At 33.6% G+C, this 20,805-nt stretch overlaps 2 protein-coding genes across 2 annotated transcripts; one reads left to right on the top strand and one right to left on the bottom strand.

Annotated features, from left to right (window-relative positions):
• Window positions 1-4,481: 4,481 nt before the first annotated feature.
• Window positions 4,482-8,376, top strand: LOC139898722 (uncharacterized). The gene is made up of 7 exons (XM_071881490.1): window positions 4,482-4,623; window positions 5,008-5,142; window positions 5,700-6,272; window positions 6,371-6,499; window positions 6,591-6,682; window positions 7,272-7,340; window positions 8,097-8,376. Exons 2-7 carry the CDS (start codon window positions 5,013-5,015, stop codon window positions 8,247-8,249), a joined length of 1,146 nt encoding a protein of 381 aa, XP_071737591.1. The 5' UTR covers window positions 4,482-4,623; window positions 5,008-5,012; the 3' UTR covers window positions 8,250-8,376.
• A 3,588-nt stretch (window positions 8,377-11,964) lies between these two features.
• LOC139898721 (PLAT domain-containing protein 3-like) lies at window positions 11,965-18,979 on the bottom strand. Its single transcript, XM_071881489.1, has 3 exons — window positions 18,943-18,979; window positions 12,786-12,915; window positions 11,965-12,692 (listed from the first exon to the last, which is right to left on the bottom strand). The coding sequence occupies exons 2-3, from the start codon at window positions 12,861-12,863 to the stop codon at window positions 12,201-12,203; spliced, it is 570 nt and encodes a 189-aa protein (XP_071737590.1). The 5' UTR covers window positions 12,864-12,915; window positions 18,943-18,979; the 3' UTR covers window positions 11,965-12,200.
• Window positions 18,980-20,805: the final 1,826 nt, after the last annotated feature.

Here is a 20,805-nt window from a genome sequence, read left to right as displayed (position 1 = left end):
GATCGTGTCGGACCAGTAGCTTACCGACTTGAGTTACCTCAACAACTCGCGGCTGTACATAACACTTTCCACGTCTCGAATTTGAAGAAATGTTTTGCTAAAGAAGATCTCACTATTCCGTTAGATGAAATCTAAATCAACGAAAAACTTCAATTCATCGAAGAACCCGTCGAAATAATGGATCGTGAGGTTAAAAGACTTAAGCAAAACAAGATACCAATTGTTAAGGTTCGATGGAATGCTCGTAGAGGACCCGAGTTCACCTGGGAGCGTGAAGATCAGATGAAGAAGAAATACCCACATCTATTTCCAGAAGATTCGTCAACACCTTCAACAGCTTAAAATTTCGGGACGAAATTTATTTAACGGGTAGGTACTGTAGTGACCCGAACTTTTCCATGTTTATATATATTAATTGAGATTGATATTTACATGATTAAATGTTTCCAACATGTTAAGCAATCAAACTTGTTAAGACTTGATTAATTGAAATATGTTTCATATAGACAATTGACCACCCAAGTTGACCGGTGATTCACGAACGTTAAAACTTGTAAAAACTATATGATGACATATATATGGATATATATATAGTTAACATGATACTATGATAAGTAAACATATCATTAAGTATATTAATAATGAACTACATATGTAAAAACAAGACTACTAACTTAATGATTTTTAAACGAGACATATATGTAACGATTATCGTTGTAAAGACATTTAATGTATATATATCATATTAAGAGATATTCATACATGATAATATCATGATAATATAATAATTTAAAATCTCATTTGATATTATAAACATTGGGTTAACAACATTTAACAAGATCGTTAACCTAAAGGTTTCAAAACAACACTTACATGTAACGACTAACGATGACTTAACGACTCGGTTAAAATGTATATACATGTAGTGTTTTAATATGTATTTATACACTTTTGAAAGACTTCAATACACTTATCAAAATACTTCTACTTAACAAAAATGCTTACAATTACATCCTCGTTCAGTTTCATCAACAATTCTACTCGTATGCACCCGTATTCGTACTCGTACAATACACAGCTTTTAGATGTATGTACTATTGGTATATACACTCCAATGATCAGCTCTTAGCAGCCCATGTGAGTCACCTAACACATGTGGGAACCATCATTTGGCAACTAGCATGAAATATCTCATAAAATTACAAAAATATGAGTAATCATTCATAACTTATTTACATGGAAACAAAATTACATATCCTTTATATCTAATCCATACACCAACGACCAAAAACACCTACAAACACTTTCATTCTTCAATTTTCTTCATCTAATTGATCTCTCTCAAGTTCTATCTTCAAGTTCTAAGTGTTCTTCATAAATTCTACAAGTTCTAGTTACATAAAATCAAGAATACTTTCAAGTTTGCTAGCTCACTTCCAATCTTGTAAGGTGATCATCCAACCTCAAGAAATCTTTGTTTCTTATAGTAGGTTATCATTCTAATACAAGGTAATAATCATATTCAAACTTTGGTTCAATTTCTATAACTATAACAATCTTATTTCAAGTGATGATCTTACTTGAACTTGTTTCCGTGTCATGATTCTGCTTCAAGAACTTCGAGCCATCCAAGGATCCGTTGAAGCTAGATCCATTTTTCTCTTTTCCAGTAGGTTTATCCAAGGAACTTAAGGTAGTAATGATGTTCATAACATCATTCGATTCATACATATAAAGCTATCTCATTCGAAGGTTTAAACTTGTAATCACTAGAACATAGTTTAGTTAATTCTAAACTTGTTCGCAAACAAAAGTTAATCCTTCTAACTTGACTTTTAAAATCAACTAAACACATGTTCTATATCTATATGATATGCTAACTTAATGATTTAAAACCTGGAGACACGAAAAACACCGTAAAACCGGATTTACGCCGTCGTAGTAACACCGCGAGCTGTTTTGGGTTAGTTAATTAAAAACTATGATAAACTTTGATTTAAAAGTTGTTATTCTGAGAAAATGATTTTTATTATGAACATGAAACTATATCCAAAAATTATAGTTAAACTCAAAGTGGAAGTATGTTTTCTAAAATGGTCATCTAGACGTCGTTCTTTCGACTGAAATGACTACCTTTACAAAAACGACTTGTAACTTATTTTTCCGACTATAAACCTATACTTTTTCTGTTTAGATTCATAAAATAGAGTTCAATATGAAACCATAGCAATTTGATTCACTCAAAACGGATTTAAAATGAAGAAGTTATGGGTAAAACAAGATTGGATAATTTTTCTCATTTTAGCTACGTGAAAATTGGTAACAAATCTATTCCAACCATAACTTAATCAACTTGTATTGTATATTATGTAATCTTGAGATACCATAGACACGTATACAATGTTTCGACCTATCATGTCGACACATCTATATATATTTCGGAACAACCATAGACACTCTATATGTGAATGTTGGAGTTAGCTATACAGGGTTGAGGTTGATTTCAAAATATATATAGTTTGAGTTGTGATCAATACTGAGATACGTATACACTGGGTCGTGGATTGATTCAAGATAATATTTATCGATTTATTTCTGTACATCTAACTGTGGACAACTAGTTGTAGGTTACTAACGAGGACAGCTGACTTAATAAACTTAAAACATCAAAATTTATTAAAAGTGTTGTAAATATATTTTGAACATACTTTGATATATATGTATATATTGTTATAGGTTCGTGAATCAACCAGTGGCCAAGTCTTACTTCTCGACGAAGTAAAAATCTGTGAAAGTGAGTTATATTCCCACTTTTAAAATCTAATATTTTTGGGATGAGAATACATGCAGGTTTTATAAATGATTTACAAAATAGACACAAGTACGTGAAACTACATTCTATGGTTGAATTATCAAAATTGAATATGCCCTTTTTATTAAGTCTGGTAATCTAAGAATTAGGAAACAGACACCCTAATTGACGCGAATCCTAAAGATAGATCTATTGGGCCTAACAAACCCCATCCAAAGTACCGGATGCTTTAGTACTTCGAAATTTATATCATATCCGAAGGGTGTCCCGGAATGATGGGGATATTCTTATATATATGCATCTTGTTAATGTCGGTTACCAGGTGTTCACCATATGAATGATTTTTTATCTCTATGTATGGGATGTGTATTGAAATATGAAATCTTGTGGTCTATTGTTACGATTTGATATATATAGGTTAAACCTATAACTCACCAACATTTTTGTTGACGTTTTAAGCATGTTTATTCTCAGGTGATTATTAAGAGCTTCCGCTGTCGCATACTTAAATAAGGACGAGATTTGGAGTCCATGCTTGTATGATATTGTGTAAAAACTGCATTCAAGAAACTTATTTTGTTGTAACATATTTGTATTGTAAACCATTATGTAATGGTCGTGTGTAAACAAGATATTTTAGATTATCATTATTTGATAATCTACGTAAAGCTTTTTAAACCTTTATTGATGAAATAAAGGTTATGGTTTGTTTTAAAATGAATGCAGTCTTTGAAAAACGTCTCATATAGAGGTCAAAACCTCGCAACGAAATCAATTAATATGGAACGTTTTTAATCAATAAGAACGGGACATTTCAAATTTTACCCTACTTTTTATTTTATAGTAACGAGTGACTAGACTAACACCGAAAATTGACGTTGAGGAAAAAGTTGAGTGTTTTCTTTTGATTGATCAAAGTGTTAGTGAGATATAATATGATGTGTACTAACAATAAAATAGAATAAAAAAATAGAAAAAGGGAAAAAAAATAAGTGACTAATGTCTTGGCCAAGACTTTGGAACAGAGACACCGAAACTAACACTGAAAAATGTATTGTTAATAGTTAGTTTTCGATGTCTGTTGAGAAGTAGCGCCGAAACTGATATGCGATACCACGTGCTTTAAAAACACCCCAATCATAATATTCTATTCACTGAAATTCTCACATTTTACTAAATAACAACTAAACACGGTATAAGATTCGTAAATAATAGCCGAACAGAAAGTTAAAAGTTAAAACGTATAATATCAGTAAATAATAGCCGAACATGAAAGTTAGAACGACAATTTTGAGGAATGAAAAATTATATAATACCTAGTGTGAACGGATAAATAACTTGTTTTTCACACTATCTGATGAAAATCACTCCTTGCGTGAATTTTCTATCGTTGTTATTAATACTTATTAATCTTTTTATATATTTTAATTTTAATTTATATTATTATATTGTTGTTATTATTATTTTAGGAAAAAAATGAATAGAAAATAAATATAAACAAACTAAAATGGGATTTTATCATTTTATCTCTTTTAAACTCATAACTTACCATATATATATATTTTTTAAATATAACTTTTCAATAATATAAAGTACAAAGATTTAATTTACAAGTTTAGAGGAGGTAAATATGAAATTGGCTCAACTAAAATAGACAGGGGAAAGAAAAAGAAGGGTTTCAAGCTACTGATTCGAATACAGTCGGCCCAAAATCCATTTTTCATATACGGAGCGATACCAACCCTAGCCACCACCCACCACCACCCACCACCACCGTCCGTCGTTTCTTCCATTATCTAAATCACGACACCGTAAGTTCCTTTGATTCGATACTTTTTCCTTTTTATATGCATATATGCTCGTTTATTTCGCTCAACTTAGATCCATCCACAAATTACACGCTAATTCACTATTAGTAGCATTTCTACGTCATTAGGTATATATATTTGAGTATTTTAATTTCTGTTCAACTGTTTATTGCAATTAACTGCTGTATATCCAGCCCTAGGGTTTATCTACTATACTTATGACAGCTATCCGGATATTAAACGGAAATTGAATTATTATAGGTATATTGATTGATTGATGTATTCAGGTTATAATTTGTACATACTTTGTTATTTTTTTATTTTATAATCATATGATATGATGTTGAGTTTTTTTAATGTGATTCTGGTGATATACGGTATTATTAGAGGATATGGATTCTGGCTCACGTTCTCCAGCAGATGGCGTTGGAGCCAAAACAGCATTTCACAAACCTTCAAATGATCCTTCGAACCGAAAATATCGGCGAAGGTCACCAGTGAGCGGCTCGTCTTCATCCGATGGTTAGTTATGCTTACATCTTATATTTGAGTTTTGTCATGGAGTTCACGTTACTTGTTAGTCATCTTGCTGTGATTTTAGATGCACATGTAGGAGATATTGTGTTTTTTAGATGTTTGAGTGGTCTGCTTTTGAAATATGATAATTAGTTTAGTTCATACGAATAACTTAAAATCACTTGTACAGCTTAAAATGTGAAGGAAAGGGGGAATGGTTTTTTTCTTATCTGTTAATCGAAAATAAAATGATGTGTGCAAGTGTATGTTAAAGGCATGAAAAGCTTACTAAGATTCGTAGGCAGTTTCAGTTCATCACTTTGTAAGAGACTGGTTATATCTGGACCTGACCTTATAATAGCTATTTAATTAATCTTTGCATATATTTGTTTTGTGTCTGTAATAGTTATTTTATTAATAGTTGCATAATTTTGTTTTATGTCCGTAGTTTAATTCATGCCATCTTATTTTTGTATAAATTAATGGATGCATTTTGAGAGAGCAATTTAACATATGCTGTTCTAACATCTGCATACCAGTTAATAACATAATATGATTTGCAGGGGAGCCTGTACATGAGCGTAGTTCTACTCCTACTCATAGGAAGGATGACAAGAGGGACATAGATAGGGATCACAAAAGAAGCCATCACAGCAGGGGTATCGGTTCTAACAGAAACACTGATAGAAGATTTTATAATGATCGTAGACATGAGGATTATAGAAGACGTGATAAGTATGCAGATGAAGATCATAAGAACATTCAAGGAACAAAGGGTGGCAGTGGCAGTCATGATAGCTATAGTGACCGTTCTAGAAGAGATCATGAGCATAACAGATCAAGAGATAAATCAGATGGTTCAGGCCATAGATATAGGGATAGGTATAAGAGGGATGATATTAGGGATGAAAAACGGTCTGGGCATCATCATAAAGACAATTCTTGGAGGGATTCAAAGGAGTTGGATGACCCAAAATATACGAAGTTTGAAAAGGGAAAGTCGTATGATCAGGAAACACGTGGACTCAAGGACAGACATTTTAAGGAACCTAGAGAGCGGGTTGATGATAAAAGTGATGTTCCTGTAAAGAAGTCAAAGTTTAGCATTTATAAAGATACTGAGTACAGCAAGGATGGTATATTAATAACTATTTATATATATTTTCTCTCTTCCTTATTGGATTCTTTAAATAATTAAGAATATTTAATCTAGCTTTAAAACATTTGACTGTAGCTAATGAAGTCCAATCTTCAAGTTCAAAACAAGGTCAAGACGTTGTTGGTAAAGCTACTGAGCAAGATTTTGTTAAAGATTCTGACATAGACTCTGCAAAGATTGCTGCAATGAAGGCTGCAGAGTTAGGTATGTTTTATGACCTGAGATAATATATTATGTTAATCACTCGAGAACGTTAAAGGTTCTTATTTTTTCACTTGAATTTTATCTTTAATAGTGAATAAAAATCTCATTGGAACGGGCATCATGTCAACTGACCAAAAAAAGAAGCTTTTGTGGGGGAGTAAGAAGAGCACCCCTGTTGAGGAGGTATCTTTTTAATATAATTTTCTATTTATTTTTCGCTATGCTGAAATTGTTAGTGTTTGTCATCAACAGTATCTGGTAGAAGTAGTATTTTGATTGTAAAAGAACAGTGATTGTTAAGGAAAATGATATAGTAAACAATGCTCTTTAAATATATACAATGAGGCACATGTGTTTGTTAAGTAAAACGGAAGTTATCAATTTGAGCCCTTTTTATATGGAAGGACACCAATCCTGGTCGTATTTTATTAAAAATGGGTCATACAATGGAACAGGTTGAGTAGGTCATGCTACAATGTTCTAAATTGTGTATTACTAATTTATTGTGTTACTTATAATTACACAAAAAGTAGACAAAGACGTGTTAAGTGGGTCAGCCAGATAACCTGGTTGAAACCCACATATAAAAAGTTACCTGTTTTGACCCAGTGCTCAATCCATCTTCTTTTAATTTTAAATAAAACAAAAAGAAACACAGACCAAGAAGGCAGAGCTTGTTCTTCTTGCTCAATTTCTCATTTATTTATTTATTTTGTATTCAAGCTCTAGTGTTTGCTGTTCACCATCTTTCCTCTTTTTTGGGCCCATGCAGGTGGCTCATCGATGGGATACATCCACGTTTTCTGATCGTGAACGACAAGAGAAATTTAAAAAACTAATGGTAAATTCTTTTACCTGGTTTAAGCTGTGTACTCACTCACTCACTCACTGGAATTAGAGGTGGCATTTGCACCCCATGATGGCAGCGGCGGAACTAGGATTTTTTTTACCGGGTGCAAAAAAAAAAAAAATTAAAACCGTAGCAATTGTTTAGGCAATATGGAGGTTTTGAGGAAAAATTGAGGTTTCTAGGCAAACTATGGAGGTTTTTGGACCAAATCTGAGGGTTTTTGGGCAAAATTTGAAGGTTTTGGGGCAAAAGTTGGAGAAATTTGGGCAAAAATTGAAGGTTCTGGGGCAAAATATGTAGGTTTTGGGGCAAAAAAAGGAAATCCACTGAGGGCAAAATCGAAAAACCCAAAATTTTTACACTGAAAATTGCAAATCCACTGGGGGCGGGTGCCCCACCCTGCCCCCAAATAGTTTCACCCCTGCATGATGGTATGAATGTGCTGTTTTCAAACTAATGTGGAGAATGGATGAAATCAAAAACATTTGCCAGAAAGCGAATGTCATGGTGCTTTTATAATGCATAAAATGCTTATAATTATTAGTAGCACAAATTTTGTAGTCATAATTCACACATATAGGTCACATAACAATTTTTAAAAGTAGACAAACATGTTTTTAGGTCAACCAAAACCAACCTTACTAACATGCCACCTCTAAGTAGAAGTATGCACAGTGTGTTAGAGTTATTTTGTGATGCTAAACTAACACATGTTTTAGAGTCTGAGGTTGGTATGGCCAATTGTAGGGTGTGAAAGGAGACGTGAAAGTGGAACAAAAACCCGATATTCAAGACAACAATCTTGCCGAGAAGCAGAAAGAGCTTCAGATGGACTTGGAGAAACAATATACCGCTGGACTTCGTCGAAGGGACGGCCGTACTGTTGGGTTAGGCTTATGATCACCATTAGGAGCCATTGCTGTAGGTATCTGTTGTACTTAATATGTGCTAGATACATGTTTCTTCTACCTTATGCTTTTAAACTATATTACCTCTTAAGTATTATGAATTATGATTCTAATAGTAGCCGTGAATGCTGTTCTTCTTATTGCTTTCGTGTGATTAGTATTTTTTTTATGGTTACTGATGGTTATGTTGGAAATTCTTTAAGATGTGTTTGGTAGACGGGTTATTGCTTGTAAGGTGGTAACGACATTCAGCATATGGTGAGCCGTTGGCGTCATAGGTGGTATAGGATATTGTTAGGAAAATGCCGTTTCTATGCTTTATTATCTTATAAAATGTAATTAGACGTGATTGTATAAACTGATTAACAATACACTTCTAAGAGTCGGGGGGTTATATATTACTTAGTAATATTGCTATAAGCATATATTGCGAATATCGTGAAATAGGGCCCCAAGTACAAGTACCTCATGTATAGTTAAGTATAGATGGTCAACTAACTTTTAAGTTGACACTCGTTCAAAATGACTTTCTCACTATTTTTTTTCTTTTCTTGTTATTCATATCTAATTACTTTTATGAGGATATAGATACTAGATCTCAGGGATTATATTAGGTTTTTGGGTCATCTTGAGTTATTAGTAAAGTTTTACATAAAGGGTTAAGCTCTATCACAGAGTGTTTTTCATTATAGAGCCAATCACCATAAGAGTTGGTAAAGATTGAGAATGTTGACATCTTCTCAACCTAACACACCAACAATTAAAGCCTTTCTTTCGAAGTAATCGTAGTCAGACCCCATCAAGCCACCCCATGTCTCTATGTTGTTGATGCGAATGCCGTATCCAGCTGCATCGTATAGTGCGAGGGTAATTATGGAGTCGGTCCCACCTTTCCAGATTGAATCAGTTCGTATGTAGATGGTGTAAACACAGTCTGACTTGTCCTGCAATGAATAACACAAACTGTTGGTCATCTATGCATTGATAAGCGGGTCAGGTCGGGTCGGGAATGCTTACGGGTTTGCAAATGGCATATGAAGCGATGGTGATCAGGATGAAAATGATGGTGAAGAAGAAATGGCTGACTTTAAGTCCTCCCATGTTTGCTGTTAACGAGTGTTATGTGATTTAACTTATTTGGGTTTAATTGTTTAAGTTTAATTTATAGCCTATATCTTGCTTAAGTGGGGGTTTGGTAGAGCCCTAGAGGTATGTATATTTTCTAGATGATGACATCAGTGTAGTAACCTTTTTTTGGATTAGTGAAAACTAAGTGATTGACATGATTTAAGTTAGTGGTCACCTGATAGAAATTGAGCTGCCAAGAACATTATGGTTACCCGGGTTATACAACTTAAATCAGTTATATATATACACATTACCTTTTGCGTGGTCTACATATATTTGATATGTGTATGTATGCATGCTCATGTATGTATGGTATGGTTACGGATGTTTGTATCTAGGTATGTTTATGGATGCCTGTGTGGCTGTATGTATGTTTAGGTATGTATGTAAGTACATTTATGCCTGTATGTTATGCTTATGTTTGTATGTATGCATGTTTGGATGTTTATATATGTATGTAGATATGTTTAGGTTTATGGATCTAAACCTATCGTCTTTTTATTTGTCACCTTTTACCATTGGCCGGACGGAAGCAATCTATCTACCTTAGAGTAGAGAGAGGGAGGACTTTCTCTCCCTATGGACCCTATGGGTGGAGAATTCTTTCTCTACACGTGGTTAGAGAAACGACTTCTATTCGAGGGTAGATAAAGGATTGTCTACATCTCACTTCCTCCATACCTCGCAAACGCGAGATCAGGTATTGTTGTTGTTCTACATATATTTGATATACAAAGGTTCATTGCACCAAATATAACGTTTAACTTTGTTTGATAAGTAGTACAACAATTTTTACTTATTTGTTGAGTTGAAGGCGAAAAGTAAATTGGTTTCGTTGTTCATATAACGTCAACTAAAGGCAGTCCTTGTTCAGATGTCGTGTGTATACTGTCTCTGACCATTTCTTTGACATACGGTCATCAATGGCGGAACATATATAGGACAAGGGGTTATCCGCCCCGACTTGACTTGAAAAAAAAAATACTAAAAAATAAGGTTTTTTTTTTAATGTTTACTCCACATTCATTAGTTTCGCCCATTTCAAGTCGGTTCAAGTTACGCCACTCATGGTGATAATCAAAATGGCCTTGTGGTGGAAAGCATGCACATACACCAAAGCCTTTTGTCATGTGTGAATTTGTGATACATGACACATAGTAGATTTTTCTATGTAATTTGCAGGGAAAAAGACAAGAAGCTAAAATACTAAAACTAACATGAAGTCCTAGGCTGTTTAGAGATAAAAAAAAAGATGTAAATTCACCAAATCCTTTAAAATTCTATAATGATAATAACTAGTCCGGACCGGCCCGCGCGTTGCGGTGGGGCTTTCGGCCTGCGTATTCATATTTAACGTAGCGTTGTGTATTTACAGAGGGGAACATGGCCAATGTGTTAAACGCCGTTTTAGATGTCGTTGTGTTAAGCGTTTTTTAAAAAGTATCCGCTTCGAACGTAGTTAGTTTTGTTTTGTTCAATAAATTTTTTCGAGTGTAACGGTGCTGTCGGAAAAATTTAACTCCCGATGAACAGAAAGATACGGGGTGTCGTTGTATTTAGCGTTTTTTAAAAAGTGTCCGTTTCGAACGTGGTTAGTTTCGTTTTGTTTATAAAATTATTTCGAGTCTGACGCTGCCGTCGAAAAAATTTAACTCGTGGCGAGCGGGAAGATACGGGTTGTCGTTTTGTTTAGCGTTTTTTTTAAGAAGTGTCCGTTTCGCGTATAGTTAGTCCTGTTGGGTTCATAAGATTTTTTCGAGTTGAACGGTGGTATCTGAAAAATTTAACTCGCATCGAGCGAGAAGATAAGGTCCGTTATAAATTCGGGTGGAATTAGTTTCTTTTATTTTAATAAAATTATATGTTTACACTTTGTACCTCTAAAAAAGTGTAAACTTGAGGTGCCGTTGTTTAAATAAAGTCGAAATTGAGGGACCGTTTGTAATGTGAACGCAAACTCAAAACGACAATCCGATATAACCGAAACTACACCATCGGCCACCTACATCGGCCACCACTTTTAGTATAGGGTTAAAATAAAATGAGGTAACTCATGGGCCGCGAGAGTGAAAAATGAGGTTAAATCTACCTACTACTTTATCTTTACTATTTTGGAGTATTAAGCTAACAAAAAATGCTCTTTTAACATCACAAGACAAGATATCCTAGGGTGATGTTTTGATTGAGATCAAATCTCACTTAACATATCTTGAAGGTTGTTAGCGAAATGGTAAAAACGACATGAGAGAGCCTGATTATACTCGTTTAATAATTTGTGCCTTTAAATTGTGAAACTCTTAAATATTTCATATTATAATATAATTTGTTGAATTACATTGACAACAATTAGCCAAGCTTGTAAATGGTAAAATGAAGCTGGAGTTTGAATTTCTTTTAAGAGATAATAAAGCTATCAGAAGTATTTTCTGTTTCAAGATTATTTTTTTTCGAAACACAACTTCTCCTTTATTTAATAAGAATTAAGGTTATAAAAACAAAATATTAATAGCATATTCACTTGCATAATATGTGTTTTTTACAAATCAAAACGCATCAGGATCTACATCTAAAAAAAGCCAATCTGTGTTTTCATATAATTAATCATTGTGGTCCAAATGTAACACATGGGATGTGTATATATTAAACACCTCCACACATCCACATTAATAAAAAAAAAAAAAACATTTTAATATTTCTTTCTAAATTAATTATTGGATCCCAATTTATTTCTCAACATACATACAAGTGGCACACAACATAACCACTTATACAACCAAACTTTAACACATAAACAACCATTACTATCAAACTCTAATCATTTCGACACATGAACCATACCAGAAGAGCTATTAGACTCGCTAATGACGTGGCGAACCACTCTCTTATTGGTCAATGAATTACCGCAATTATTCCTGATCGCTGTAAGCTCATATGGTGACGTATCAGTAGCCAACCACTGCTCAACCTCAAAGTATTGTTGCGCACAAGGCGTATGAACACCAGTTGTAGTCACTTCTACATAGTTACAATACCACCCATGACCCGAACCCGTTCCATCTGATGTTAAATTCATTTCACACGGTGGCCCGGTTAAACACGGGCCACGTCCACTAAATATATCCAAATTCTTTCTCTCAAAGTAATCATAATCAGACCCCATTAAACCACCCCATTTCACAATATCATTGATCCTTATACCGTATCCGGCTGCATCGTATAAGGTTAAAGTAATCGTTGAATCCGTCCCACCTTTCCAAATCGAGCCCGTTCGTATATATGCTGTGTAGACACAGTCAACGTCGTCGTCCTGCAATGATAAATAAAAAGGGAGAAATTTGCACTAAATGGTTAGGTTGTTACGATTAGTTTAATTAATCGGTTAGAGTCGATGTATGCTTACCGATTGGCATATGGTGGATATGGAGATTAGGATTAATATGATTGTAACAAGATGGTTAACTCTAGATCTTCTTTCCATTTTTTTGTTGTTTGATGAGGTTTATATGATGAGTTTGTTTGTATTTGTATATTGTTATAATAATAATAATAATATAGATATGGATAGTCAATTTTGGTGTATACATATAGTCAATTTTGGTACACAAAGTATGTATTTTTATATTGAGATTTTAGGCTATAAATACTCATGAATGCAAGCATTAAACTTGCACCATTTTCTCACACTTACAAAGTGTTTCTTTCTTTCTCTCCATTATCATCTTTGTTCTTACACTTCATTATTAGTATTCTAAATCAAGAATCAAATCACTAAAGGTAGTTATAAGCCTACTGAATTATAACATCAAGAATCAACTAAATCAAGAATCAAATCACTAAAGGTAGTTATAAGCCTACTGAATTATAACATCAAGAATCAAACCACTAAAGGTAGTTATAAGCCTACTGAATTATAACATCAAGAATCAAACCACTAAAGGTAGTTATAAGCCTACTGAATTATAACACGTTATCAGCACGATAATCTTAATACTAAATATGGTTGGCTCTGCCACCAAAATGATATATGGTCGGTTATACCACCAAAATGATATATGGTCGGTTATACCACCAAAATGATATATGGTCGGTTATACCACCAAAATGATATATGGTCGGTTATACCACCAGAATGATATAGGTCGGTTATACCACCTGAAAAAAATATATGGTCGACACTGTCGCCAAATTTTCATTTATGTTTACTAATATTTATATTTTTGTTATATAACATTTATTTATGATTGCTTACACATGGTCGACACTGTCACCTACTTATCATTTATGTTATATTAAATTTATGTTTAATGTTTATATACTTATGAATATAAATTGACTCTAATTTATCATGATGTTTGTTTTAATTTTTGATAATAGAAAATGTCGAATCTGGAAAAGCTTAAATTTACTCCTTTAGAATCAACTGGAAACAACTACATGCCATGGGTTATAAAAGTAAAAATGCATCTTAAATCAATGGGCATTCTTGAAACCATAAATGAAAACAACACTTGTTCTGAAAAAGAACAAGCTACGGCATGTTGCTTTATTCATCAACATATTGATGAATGCTTACAAAATAATTATGTGACTGTAGAAGATCCCCATGTTTTATGGGAAGGTCTCAAAAGCAGATTCAATAATCAAAGAGAAATTTTACTTCCAGCTGCAATGGAACAATGGAGAACATTAAGGTTCCAAGACTTTAAGAAAGTAAATGAATACAGCTCAGCTCTGTATAATACATGTTCACAACTTAAATTCTGTGGACATGAAATTAGTGATGCAGACATGATGGAGAAAACTTTCTCCACAATGAATGCTGCAAACATCACAGTGCAAAGAAATTTGAGAATGCTAAAGTTCAAAACATATCCTGAACTTAATTCATATCTCTTAGTTGCAGAGCAAAATGATGAGCTATTAATGAAAAATCAGCAATCCCGTCCTACTGGTACACTTGCAATCCCTGAAGCAAATACTGTAAATAATTATAAACAGGGACAAGGACGCGGGCAAGGTCGTGGTTATAATAACCATCACCATCATCATGCCAAAAGCCATAACTATGGTAGAAACCATCCTTATGGTAATGGTAATGGGCGTGGACGTGGTCGTGGCCGTGGTGGTCAAAGAAATAGTAATCCACGAAAATATAAATATCAACCACAAAACAAGCCCATTAAACAAGATGTTGAAGAAAATTCTTCTAAAAATTCTGAAGAATCTTGCTACAGATGTGGTAGAATGGGCCACTGGGCTAATACTTGCCGAACATCTAAACATCTTGTTAAGATGTATCAGGATTCGCTGAAAGGTAAAGAAAAGGAAGTAAATTTTGTGGATAATATTGATCCAACAGTCACTGAGAAACCATCTGATTTATATGAAGATTTCTTGAATGTTTAAGTTGTGTGTCTTTTGAAAAATAAACGATTTAATATCGTCTGTCTTTGTCATTATGTTTGCTAAATGTTTCAGTACTATCTATTTGCGTTTAAAATATTGTGTAATATTAATGTACTCACTATTTATTTCTTATATATGAAGTTCAATATGAATTTTGCTGGAATACAACATCAATCAAGTGGTGGAGATCTCTGTATAGCAGACAGTGGAACTACACACACTATACTTAAATCCGAGAAATATTTTATTGATCTAAAACCAACGGAAGGAACTATACATACAATATCAGGACCTGCTAACTTGATAAAAGGGATAGGAAAGGCAAACTTCATACTACCAAATGGTACAAAATTTTTAATAAATGATGCCTTATTTTCTCCCAAGTCAAGCAGAAATTTATTGAGTTTCTCCGACATATACCTTAACGGGTATGATTATCAGTCAGTGACAACAGAAAATGAGAAATATTTAAGTATCACTGACAAGAGTCATGTGGTTGAAAAACTGCCAAGACTTAGTTCTGGATTACATTATACACATATAAATGTACCAGAAATACATATGGTAGTTAACGAAAAATATATTGATCCTGGTGTATTAAGTTTATGGCATAACAGATTAGGCCATCCAGGATCAACAATGATGAAAAGGATTATTGAATGTACTCATGGACATCCACTAAAGGATAGAAAAATCCATCATGATACAATGGTTCCATGTACATCTTGCTCTCTTGGAAAATTGATAACTAGACCCTCACCACTTAAGGTTGAGAAAGAATCACCAATGTTTCTTGAAAGAATTCAAGGTGATATATGTGGACCAATTCATCCACCATGTGGACCATTTAGATATTTCATGGTTCTAATAGACACATCTAGCAGATGGTCTCATGTTTGTCTGTTATCAAGCCGTAATGTGGCATTTGCAAAATTTCTTGCCCAAATTATTAAATTGAGAGCTCATTTTCCTGATTACACCATTAAAAGGGTGAGACTTGATAATGCTGGTGAATTTACATCTCAAGCATTTAATGACTATTGCATGTCTATAGGAATTGTTGTTGAACATTCTGTTGCTCATGTGCATACACAAAATGGTTTAGCCGAGTCATTGATTAAACGTTTACAGTTAATCGCTAGACCATTGATAATGAGAACAAAACTCCCTGTATCTATATGGGGTCATGCAATTTTACATGCTGCTGCATTGATTCGCATCAGACCAAGTGCAAGTCATAAATATTCCCCCCTACAACTTGCTTTTGGTCAAGAGCCAAATATTTCCCATCTTAGAACATTTGGTTGTGCAGTGTATGTTCCAATTGCGACACCACAACGTACAAAAATGGGTCCTCAAAGGAGGTTGGGAATATATGTTGGATATGAAACATCTTCAATATTAAGGTATATTGAACCTATGACAGGTGACGTTTTTACAGCACGTTTTGCTGATTGTCATTTTAATGAAACATTGTTCCCTAGATTAGGGGGAGAAATGAAAAATAAAGAAAATGATGTTTCATGGTGTGAACCTCAATTAAAGTATCTTGATCCTCGCACAAAAGAATGCGAGACAGAAGTTCAAAAGATAATGCATATACAAGAACTTGCAAATCAATTGCCTGATGCATTTACAGATACAAAAACGGTGACAAAATCATATATACCAGCAGTAAATACTCCAGCTCGAATTGAAATTCCAAAAGCTGGCAATAACGTCACTCATGAATCTTTGCCACGTCAGAAACGTGGAAGACCAATCGGTTCAAAGGATAAAAATCCTCGAAAAAGAAAATCAGCTGATAATGAAGTAAAAGAAAGTGTTCAAGAAGAACCACAAATCAGTACTCCTACTGCAGAGGAGATTGATGATGTCAATACAGAAATTGCAATCAATTATGCATATTCAAAAATATTATGGAACCGAAATGAAATGAAAAATCTTGATGAGAAATTTTCATTTAATGTTGCATATGACATCATGAATAATGATGATGATCCAGAACCAACATCTATGGTTGAATGTCAAAATAGACATGATTGGGCTCAATGGAAAGAAGCAATACGAGCTGAATTAGAATCACTCAATAAAAGAAAAGTTTTCGGATCCATCATTCTCACTCCTAAAGATGTGAAACCTGTAGGATACAGATGGATTTTTGTCCGAAAAAGAAATGAAAAAAATGAAGTTACAAGGTATAAAGCTAGACTTGTAGCTCAAGGTTTTTCTCAAAGACCGGGAATTGATTATGAAGAAACTTATTCTCCTGTTATGGATGCAATTACTTTTAGGTACTTAATCAGTCTGGCAGTTTCTAAAAATTTAGAAATGCATCTCATGGATGTTGTGACTGCTTATCTATATGGATCACTTGATAGTGATATATATATGAAGATACCTGAAGGATTTAAGGTACCAGAAGCATCAAATGCAAAACTCAAAGAAATGTATTCGATTAAATTACAAAGATCTTTATATGGGTTAAAACAATCGGGACGTATGTGGTATAACCGATTAAGTGATTACTTGATAAGCAAAGGGTATACAAATAATCTTACTTGCCCTTGTGTTTTCATTAAGAAAACAACATCCGGATATGTGATCATAGCTGTTTATGTTGATGATCTTAACATCATAGGTACAAATAAAGAGATCCATGAAGCCATTCAACTTCTAAAGAAAGAATTTGAAATGAAAGATCTCGGAAAAACCAAGTATTGCCTTGGTTTACAAATTGAGCATATGCCTAATGGTTTACTTGTACATCAAACAACATATACTGAAAAGATTTTGAAACGTTTCAATATGGACAAGGCAAAACCATTAAGTACTCCTATGGTTGTTAGATCACTCAATGTTGAAGCTGATCCATTTCGTCCATGTGAAGATCAAGAAGACATTCTTGGACCAGAAGTACCATATCTTAGTGCAATTGGAGCTCTTATGTATCTTACAAATTGTACAAGACCTGACATTTCTTTTGCAGTTAATTTGTTGGCAAGGTTCAGCTCTGCTCCTACCAAAAGACACTGGAATGGGATCAAACACATATTTCGATACCTTCGAGGAACTACTGATTTAGGATTATTTTATTCTAACGAATCAAAACAAGATTTGGTTGGTTATGCAGATGCAGGTTATTTATCTGATCCACATAAAGCTAAATCTCAAACTGGATATGTATTCCTAAATGGAGGTACTGCAATATCATGGCGTTCTCAAAAACAAACACTTGTTGCTACATCGTCAAATCATGCCGAAGTGATTGCATTACATGAAGCTACTCGAGAATGTTTTTGGTTGAGATCAATGACACAACTCATTACTGATTCTTGTGGACTAGAACGCGATAAAAGTCCAACAACTATCTATGAAGATAATGCAGCTTGCATAGCACAGATGAAAGAAGGGTATATCAAAAGTGACCGAACAAAACACATACCACCTAGATTCTTCTCATACACTCAAAATCTCATTAAGGACAACCAGATTGAAATGAGATATGTGCAATCTAGCAAAAACTCTGCTGATCTTTTCACGAAAGCACTTCCAACTGCTATTTTCAGAACACACGTTCATAACATTGGCATGAGACATGTTCAAAAGATGTAACAGCTGAAGCGATGTCTACTTGAGGGGGAGTCAACTCCATGCTGCACTCTTTTTCCCTTAGCTAAAGTTTTTTCCCACTGGGTTTTCTTTAGCAAGGTTTTTAACGAGGCAGTAATTTATAGTTGATCTTCAACAAAATAAAATTGCTATCCAAGGGGGAGTGTTATAATAATAATAATAATATAGATATGGATAGTCAATTTTGGTGTATACATATAGTCAATTTTGGTACACAAAGTATGTATTTTTATATTGAGATTTTAGGCTATAAATACTCATGAATGCAAGCATTAAACTTGCACCATTTTCTCACACTTACAAAGTGTTTCTTTCTTTCTCTCCATTATCATCTTTGTTCTTACACTTCATTATTAGTATTCTAAATCAAGAATCAAATCACTAAAGGTAGTTATAAGCCTACTGAATTATAACATCAAGAATCAAACCACTAAAGGTAGTTATAAGCCTACTGAATTATAACATCAAGAATCAAACCACTAAAGGTAGTTATAAGCCTACTGAATTATAACATATATATGTTTATATAAACTATAGTTTGGTTAATGGGGTTTGGTAGAAAACTATATATATGATCTAGATAAGTGAAATCAATTGGTGATTCAAGTCTATGTACATGTGTTTCATTTTATTTGGTCCTTGTGGTCCACATCATTCATTTATTACGGAGTATTATAATATGGTGAGTGTTATATTTTAGTAGGCTTATAACTATTTTTAGTGGCATGGTTTAATATATTCAAATTGAAAGAACCAATAAAAGAGAGATGTGTTGTAGAAGATATAGGAGAGAGAGAGGTTGAAGAGAGGTGTGATGTATTTAATGTATATGTGTGTTTTTGTAACTTACATTATGCACATATATATAGTACAAATTTTACTATCCATATTTGACTAATTACCATCCATATTTAACTACTAAATTTACAACACTCCCCCTTGAATGGTAATTTTTTTTAAAGAGCAATTAATACTGCCTCGTTAAAAACCTTGCTAAAGAAAATCCAGTGGGATAAAACTTTAGCTAAGGGAAAAAGAGTGCAGCATAGAGTTGACTCCCCCTCAAGTAGACAACGCTGAGTCGTCACATCTTTTGAACTTGCCTCATGCCAATATTGTGAACGTATGTTTTGAAAACAGCGATTGACAGTGCTTTGGTATAAAGATCAGCAGAGTTGTTGATTGAACGTATCTCATTTTAATCTGGTTGTCTTTTACGAGATCTTGAGTATATGAGAAGAATCTGAGGTTTTCATCTGAAACTGTATCATCTAAATCTTTTATGTACAAGTTTGACCCATGTGATTTGTCTACAGTCTCCTTCATGGTTTGCTCAAACTGTTGTTTCAATTCCTATTCCCTTTCAGTCTTTTTCTGAGCCTTACCAATATACCATTCTTTTCCATCAAACTTATGACCGTTAAGACCGTTTATAGCTTTAGCGCCTCGTCAGCATTTATGTTTTGTTCTGTCATTTTTGATACTCTTCTTTCATTTGTACTATGTAAGCTGTATTATCTTCATAGATAGTTGTTGGGCTTTTATAGCGTTCTAGTCCACAAGAATCAATAATGATTTGTATCATTTATCTTAACTAAAATCATTCCCGAGTAGCTTCATGTAATGCAATCACTTCGGCATGATTTGATGATGTTGCAACAAGTGTTTGTTTTGAGAACGTCATGATATTGCGGTGCCTCCATTTAGGAATACATATCCAGTTTGAGATTTAGCTTTATGTAGATCAGATAAATAATCTGCATCTGTATAACCAAACAAATCTTGTTTCGAGTTGTTAGAATAAAATAATTATAAATCAGTAGTTCCTCGAAGGTATCAAACTATTTGTTTGATTCGATTCCAATGTCTTTTGGTAGGGGCTGAGCTGAACCTTATCAACAAATTAACTGCAAAAGAAATGTCAGATCTTGTATAATTTGTAAGATACATAAGAGCCCCAATTGCACTAAAATATGGAACTTCTGAACCAAGAAGATCTTCATGATCTTCTAGAGGATGAAATGGATTAGTATCAATATTAAGATCTAATAACCATATGAGTACTTAATGGTTTTTGTCTTGTCCATATTAAAATATTTTAAAATCTTTTCGGTATAAGTTGTTTGATGTATAAGTAAGTCATTAGTTATATGCTCAATATGTAAATCAACGTAATACTTGATTTTTTTTTATTTTAAAATCTTTCTTTAGAAGTTGAATGGCTTCATAGATTTCTTTATTTAAGATAATTGATATAAACAACTATGATCACATATCCGAACATTGTTTTTATAAAACACACGTGCAAATAAGTTTATATGTATACCCTTTTCTTATCAAGTAGTAATTTAATCGATTATACCACATACGTCCCGATTGTA

The sequence above is a fragment of the Rutidosis leptorrhynchoides genome, chromosome 3 (assembly GCF_046630445.1).
Source record: "Rutidosis leptorrhynchoides isolate AG116_Rl617_1_P2 chromosome 3, CSIRO_AGI_Rlap_v1, whole genome shotgun sequence".
Taxonomy (NCBI): Eukaryota; Viridiplantae; Streptophyta; class Magnoliopsida; order Asterales; family Asteraceae; genus Rutidosis; species Rutidosis leptorrhynchoides.
This window is presented reverse-complemented; position numbering and strand designations above follow the sequence as displayed.